This window comes from Salvelinus sp. IW2-2015, unplaced genomic scaffold, assembly GCF_002910315.2.
Source record: "Salvelinus sp. IW2-2015 unplaced genomic scaffold, ASM291031v2 Un_scaffold7290, whole genome shotgun sequence".
Classification (NCBI taxonomy): Eukaryota; Metazoa; Chordata; class Actinopteri; order Salmoniformes; family Salmonidae; genus Salvelinus; species Salvelinus sp. IW2-2015.
The window spans coordinates 3404-11282 of record NW_019948550.1 but is presented as its reverse complement, the minus strand read 5'-3'; the positions used below and the strand labels follow the sequence as shown (position 1 = coordinate 11282).

General features: G+C 41.2%; 1 protein-coding gene across 4 annotated transcripts; it reads left to right on the top strand.

The window, feature by feature from the left end:
• The first annotated feature begins 2203 nt into the window (after positions 1–2203).
• On the top strand, positions 2204–4305 carry chst7 (carbohydrate (N-acetylglucosamine 6-O) sulfotransferase 7). 4 transcript variants are annotated; one of them, XR_002895890.2, is made up of 3 exons: positions 2204–3576; positions 4024–4041; positions 4275–4305. XR_002895890.2 is itself a non-coding variant. In XM_024145234.2 (2 exons), the coding sequence occupies exon 1, from the start codon at positions 2295–2297 to the stop codon at positions 3540–3542; it is 1248 nt and encodes a 415-aa protein (XP_024001002.1). In that variant the 5' UTR covers positions 2204–2294; the 3' UTR covers positions 3543–3576; positions 4024–4049. The 4 variants fall into 4 exon arrangements, 2 of the variants coding, with proteins under 2 accessions (XP_024001002.1, XP_070298361.1); XR_011479110.1 differs by lacking the exons at positions 4024–4041; positions 4275–4305 and adding exons at positions 4085–4103; positions 4176–4205 and having other exon boundaries at positions 2204–3583; XM_024145234.2 differs by lacking the exon at positions 4275–4305 and having other exon boundaries at positions 4024–4049.
• Positions 4306–7879: the final 3574 nt, after the last annotated feature.

The window sequence follows — 7879 nt, the reverse complement described above, 5'->3', positions numbered from 1 at the left end:
CCTTTAACCTCATCCCTCTCAACCATACAATTGTTCAATTCCTCATCAACCACAGGGATTTAAACGTTTTTACAGTCATTTTCTTAATGGGTGCGTGTTTATTAGTAACTGGCTCCTATATCCGATGGATTTAGAKACTGCTTTAGACCAGATTTCTGCAGCATTAGTAAAGATGTGATCAATACATGTGGATGATTTCATTCCTGTGCTGTTTGTAAATACCCTGGTAGGTTGACTGATAACCTGAACCAGGTTGCAGGTACTAGTTACAGTTTGAAGCTTTCTCTTGAGTGGGCAGCCTGATGAAAGCTAGTCAATATTTAAATCACCCAGAAAGTATACCTCTCTGTTGATATCACATACATTATCAACCATTTCACACGTTATCCAGATACTGACTGTTATCACTTGGTGGTCTATAGCAGCTTCCCACCAGAATGGGCTTTAGGTGAGGCAGATKAACCTGTAGMCAYATTACTTCAACAGTATTTAACATTATATCGTCTCTAAGCTTTACAGGAATGTGGTTCTGAATATAGACCGCAACACCTCCACCGTTGGCATTTCTGTCTTTTCTAGATGTTATAACCATGTATTGCTACCACTGTATCATCAAAGGTTTTATCTATGTGAGTTTCAGAGATGAATGTCATCTGTTACTAGCAAATTATAGATTTCATGAACCTTTTTTGCAGTTTTCTAGGATGCTTGATTGTTATCACTTGCCATTGTTCATTTAAAGATTTCGCTGACTTTTCTTAGCAGATGTACTCTCGAAAGAACACAAGTATGCATTTTGTAACAGACACAAAGTCGCGCAACACACACTCAACTCTTATTTTGAAGGCTAGGTTGGAACAGGATATGCGTTTGACCAACGATACAAGACTATAGATTTAGCCCAACCCACATCACCAGTAATGAGAAATGGAACCGATTCGTTATTTTCTATGATCATTATCTACCGATGAGTGATTTTTTTGTTTTCGGCAATATGATATCTTCCAACTTAAAAATAAAACAACTTGTTTTTGGTATTTCGAATTTGAACACATGAAAAAATAAATGAATTATTACTTGGAAATAGAAGAATCCAGTTGTTTTTATATTTTGTCTGCCACTCACATTTAGAGGTAGGTGCAAAAGTGGGAAATCAAAGCATTTTGCATTAGACCATTTATTGGCGTTGAAATTGACAAAAGGAAAAATAGGCATTTTTTTATTCATTTCCTCTTGTTTGCCCTTGCCGAGATGAAAGGACATTTGAATTATCCATAAGCACACGGACCCAGTTTCCATGTGTTTTTTTTTTCTGTTGCGTTAGTTTCAAGAGCACATAGGCCTACAACCTGATCGATACTAGGGATTTATTGACTCTTGTCAAAGCAACAGGGTTTTTGGTGTGTGTGCAGTTTATAAGTTGCTTGTTTAAAAAAAATATAAGTTGTATAAAAGCCCCTTAGATTTGAATTTAGAATCCCACTAAATGTCATTAGAACTACAAATACATGTAATTGAAATGCAAGTATTTTTAGTTGAGAGATTCCGGTAAACTCTTTGATGTTTCCTTTCATGTGTCCTACCAATTGCTATTGTATTATTCACCATGGGAACCAATTGTTAGAATAAAAACTGAACTAAGGTTATTTCTCAGTTTTCAGTTGGCTTTCGATGGAGAACAGTTTTTCCTTTGCAGGGATGTGTGTGTTTTTCACCAGTACAGGGCATTCGGAAAGTTTTCAGACCGCTTGACTTAAAAAAAAAATGGCACCGTTATTTAACTAGGCAAGTCAGTTCAGAACCAATTTTTATTTACAATGACGGCCTATACAACTCTTTCCACATTTTGATACAGACTTATTCTAAAATTGATTAAATTACATTTCCCCTCATCAATCTACACACAATACCCCATAATGACAAAGCGAAAACAAAACAGGTCTTTGGAAGAAAAAAAAAAGAAATACCTTATTTTCCATAAGTATTCAGTCCCTTTGATATAAAACTCAAAATGGACATAGAAACATCTATATAAGCCTAGCTATACATAAATATGATTCAACGAAACGTTTTATTTAAAACTTTTTTTTTAAAAGGCTACATGAATGCACACTAGACTGAAACTATATAACTGGGCTTTTATTTTGAACCTGTGACTGTGGCTTTTATTGAGTCATTTGAATGGGCGTGTCTAAGACATTTCTTGTTCAACTCTTTCCGCCTGCTGGCCTCAGTCTTCGTAGAGCGGCACCGAACCGAACAACAACAGACCTGTCTATCTGTGAGAGAGGGAAATGAAAAGGAGGCTACAGAAGAAATACTTCATTTTAATTCTAGGATATTCCGTGTTACTTCTGTTAATTCCGTATATGCTGGACCACAGGAGTAAATCAGGGTATATTAAACATGGCAAGCAACAGCCGAGGTGCCCCGACCTCGATATGTGGAATAACGGGGACAAGTTCAGCAACACTACGGATACMGTGGAAGAGACGGTAGTCAACAGGAGCCAGTCTAAAATACACGTTTATTTACATGCTACATGGAGGACGGGGTCATCGTTCTTAGGGGAGTTATTCAATCAACACCCCGATGTGTTTTACCTCTACGAGCCCATGTGGCATATATGGCAGGCTCTCTACCCAGGAGACGCGGCCAGTCTGCAAGGAGCCGTGCGGGATATGATGAAGTCGTTATTACGATGCGACTTCTCAGTTTTAAAACTGTACACAGGGAGCCAAAATATCACCACGTCTTTTATATTTGGATGGAGAAAGAACAAAGTGATCTGCTCGGAACCTCTATGCGAGGCGTACAAGAGAAACGAAGTGGGATTAGTCCAAGAAGACGTCTGTGGAAAGTGTCCAAGGAAGGATATCAAAGAGTTGGAGAGGGAGTGCAAGAAGTACCGCGTCGTGGTAATCAAAGGTGTGCGGGTTCTGGACCTCGGTGTTCTCGTCCCGTTAATGAGAGATCCCGCTTTAAATCTCCAGATCATTCAGTTGTTTAGAGACCCGCGGGCAGTGCACAATTCACGACTGAAATCGAAACAAGCTCTGGTCAAGGAGAGCATACAGGTACTGAGGAGTAAAAAACATACGGAGAAATACAAGCGTTTACTGGTGCCAAACAACCGGGGGAACCGGGCAGAGAATTATGTCTCTAGCGCAATGGAGCTAATATGTGACAACTGGCTGAATGATATGATGCTCATGATGAACGCGCCCCCCTGGGTGAAGAGGAATTACATCAAGATCCTCTACGAGGACTTGGTTCTGCACCCCATGGAGGAACTCAAGAGACTCTACAGCTTCTCCAAACTCTCCTCCTTTCCTGCCATGGATAAGTTCGTGTTGAACATGACCCACGGCCACGGCTACTCCTCAGACAAACCGTTTGTAATATCGTCCAGAGACGCTAAGGAAGCCATCTTCGCATGGAGAGAGCGGTTAAACATTGAGCAGATCTCCCAAGTGGAAGACTACTGCAGTGAGGTCATGAGACAACTGGGTTATCAGAAGAACAGTGTGGATCAAACATAGACATTACAGCATCAAGATGGTGGTGATGATGGAGGTATGTACGGCCCTGTGATGACTGGAGTATGTAGCCTTGATAGATGATGGATAGGCGTGATGTATGTAGCCTGTGATGATGGAGGTTATTAGGCCTGTGATGTATGTAGCCTCTGATGATGAAATGCGAGGTAGTGTAGCTGTTAGCTGATATGATGGTATTTGGCCTGTGATGATGGAGTATGTAGCCTACCTATGTGAGGTATGTAGGCCTGTGATGATGGAGGTATGTAGCCTTTGATTGTATGTAGCCTGTGATGATGAGTATGTAGCCTTTATGTATGATGGTATGTAGCCTTATGATGAGTATGAGGCCTGATGTATGATAGGATGTAGGGCCTGTGATGTATGTAGCTGTGATGAGCCGGCTATGTAGTGCCTGTGATGTGTATTAGGCCTTGATGATGGAGTATGTAGCCTGTGATGTATGTAGCCTGTGATGATGGAGGTATGTAGGCCTGTGATGGTATGTAGCTTGATGATGGAGTGTAGGCCTGGTGATGATGTAGGGCCTGTGATGGTATGTAGGCCGTGATATGGAGTTATGGCCGTGATGTATGTAGCCTGATGATGATGTATGAGGCCTTGTATGGTATGTAGGCCTGTGATGATGGAGGTATGTAGGCCTGTATATGATGGTATGTAGGCCTTGTGATGATGATTGTATGTAGGCCTGTATGTATGTAGCCTGTAGATGAGGTATGTAGGCCTGTGATGAGTGATGGATGTAGGCCTGTGATGATTGATGTATTGTAGGCCTGTATGATGAGGATGATGTAGGCCTGTGATGATGATTTATGTAGGTCCTGTGATGAATGAGTATGTAGCCTGTATGTGATGGTTATGTGGCCTGTACTGGTATGTACCTAGCTGTGATGATATGGAGGCCTGTGCGTATGTGGCTATAGCCTTGGATAGATATGGAGAATGCGTATGTGCTAGCCGTGTATGATGGTATGTAGCAATGCCATGCCAGATGTGCATTAGGCCTGTGATGTGTACTTGAGATATCGATACTGATGCACGGTATTAGGCCTGTGAATGATGATGGGTATGTACGGCCGTTGATGGTGATTGAGTATGTTTAGTCCTGTTGATGATGGTATGTAGCCGTCATGAGTGATGGTATGTAGGCCTGTGGATGATAAAACAGAGTCAATGTAGCCTTCCGATCCGTATTAGGCCTGTGCATGATGGAGATATTGTAGCCTTGATGATGATGTATGTAGCCTGTGATATGATGATGTATGTAAGCCTGTGATATGATGATGGTATGTAGGCCTGTGATGATGATGATGAGGGATTTCACTATGAGGCCAATGGTGACTTTAAAACAGTTACAGAGTTTAATGGCTGTGATAGGAGAAAACTGAGGATGGATCAACAACATTGTAGTTACTCCACAATACTAACCTAAATGACAGAGTGAAAAGAAGGAAGCCTGTACAGAATAAAAATATTCCAAAACATGTATCCTGTTTGCAACAAGACACTAAAGTAAAACTGCAAAAAATGTGGCAAAGAAATTAACTTTCTGTCCTGAGTACAAAGTGTTATGTTTGGGGAAAACACATCACTGAGTACCTCTCTTCATATTTTCAAGCATGGTGGTGGTTGCATCATGTTATTGGTATGCTTGTCATTGGCRAGGACTTTTTTTTTAGGATAAGAAGAAACTGAATAGAGCCAAACACAGACAAATTCCTAGACAACCTGGGAAAAAACTGGGAGACAAATTCACCTTTCAGCAGGACAATAACCAAGAACACCGAGACGACATTGAATGTTCCTGAGTGGCCTAGTTACAGTTTTGACTTAACCTTTTACTGCAGTGGGCTAAATCAGRGTCACAGTGTTTTATTGGTAGTCTTAAACAAATCTACTTTAAAACAAAACACACATGGTTATGGGCTTAACAAAAAGAAGACACCTGTACCATGTCAGATATAGAGTTGAAATGTATTACATTTGGAGTTTCCATCCCAGTATTACACTTCATATACATCACAGAAGACTGAAATATAACAAAATCGTTTGACATTGAAACACCGGATTTGTGGCATAAAAAAGAAAAGTGATTAATTATTGAAATGTTTAAAATATTATAACATTCCACCCATGAGGCCACTAGGTCATTTGACTGCGGGAAAGGGCGACATCTGCTTGAAAATCTGTGACTTGAAAATGTCTGTTTAGCAATGATCAACAACCAACTTGACAGAGCTTGAAGAATGGCTTACCAAGGAAAAACTTACAAAAGGACTAATTCAACGTAAAGCGGAGTTGGAGCACTTGAACCGAGAGATTTGAAGATTTTACCAAAAATAATCACGTGCAAATATTGTGCAATTCAGGTGTGAAAAGCTCTTAGAGACTTACCCAGAAACACTCAGAAACACACACTGTAATCACTCTTAGAGACCCAGAAACACCCAGCTGTAATCACTTTTAGAGACCCAGAAACACCCAGCTGTAATCACTCTTAGAGACCCAGAGAGAGGGCTGTGAATACTTATGAAAATTAGATAGTTCTGTATTTCATTCTCAATAAATTAGCAAACATTTCTAAAAACATGTTTTCACTTTGTCATTATGGGGTATTGTGTGTAAATGGGTGAGAAACATATTTAATCAATTTTGAAATTCAGGCTGTAACACAACAAAATGTGAAATAAGTCTAGGGGTATAAATACTCTGAAGGCACTGTATGGGTCAACTGTGTGTGACAGTCTCCAAGATTGTTCAAATCAAGTTGGGGTTTATTATGGATCCCCATTAGTTCCTGCCAAGGCAGCAGCTACTCTTCCTGGGGTTTATTATGGATCCCCATTAGTTCCTGCGGTGATACGTTTACTCTTCTTAACAACATCTAAGGCAGAAGGCAGGTCTACAGTGCTAGTTTTTCAGCCTTGTAGGTATACCCAACACTGTCAAGGAAGGAGCTGTCGCTAGTTGACTTGGCACTATGGTTTCAGATCCTTCTTAACAACACTATCACAAGTATGCAGGTTCCTATAGGCAGGCCTTATGTTCTACGGCAGGCACTGTTCTTCATAAACGATCCACATCAACAGGGAGGTCCACAGGTGAGCTTACATTAGTTTGTGTGAGCACCTAGGCAATAGTGATTCAGTCGTGGGGGTCGGATATGCTAGCAGCACTACAGAGGGACCTTCAGGAAGGAACAACGCAGGCAGCAGGCTGGGACCTCCTTGGATGTAGCATCAGAGAGATGAGGTTAGATAATTTAAATAATGAGGCAAATCTAGTCAGGAGGGCTACTACCTGGTTCGAATAGATATAGGAGGAGAGATCGATACTGGGGATCAATCCAACTAGATGATCTTTGTATAATTGGAATCTTGTGAAGGGCAGGATATTTGAACATGTTTGAATGCTCGCGAGAATGTCTTTTGAACTACTGGCTTCAACGAGCTCAGACACCACCTATCTCTAGCAGGTAACCCCCAAAGAGAACTTTTCTCACTAAGAGGTCTCTTCAGAGTCCCGTGATTTTAAGGGGGCAACGAGACAGACAACTATTGGAGGTGCACCAGTTCAAGTTACCTAACATGATGAAGCCATATGACTATAACGTTGATGAACTCTATTCACATGAGTTAACTGACGCTCAGGGGAGTAGAACAGATGTTTAATAACAGATATTAAGTACACGCTTGTTGGACACAGACAGGGAACTCGCTTGCAGATGACCACACACAGAGAAGTGGATATCGGAACATCATGACTATACATAAAACGCACTTAGAGATAGCACACACACAGGTACAACATGGATTTTGTGCTTCTAGATAATGGCTAGTAGAGTTGAGGCGTGAGCGCACATCACCTTTATATGCTCAATGTTGTAAATCGTTATTGAATGTCTATTCTATATGTTGTGTTTTTAACATGTATAAGAACAGCCTTATATCGCTTGAGCTGGATGCGTCCAGGAAAGGCAAGTACGCTTTAGCCTTGCAGGACGAACTAATAATGGGATCACAAGATAAACGCCCAGGAGAGTAGCTGCTGCTTGGCAGGAACTAATGGGGTCCTTAATAATTAACCCAAGGAAGAAGTAGTGCTGCTTATGGCTAGGCATCTTTAAATGGGTGTATACACGCTTGGAGGTAACGGAGGGAGGGCTGGGCTGCGGGTGTGGGGAGAGGGTTAACGGGGGATCGCAAAGTAGAATAAACCCTCAGGACAGTAAGTAAGTCTGTTGCCTTGGCAAGGACTATGGGGGGGGATTCTATAATAAATCCCGGAAGAGTAGCTGCTGCTGCCCTTTGGAGTTGCAA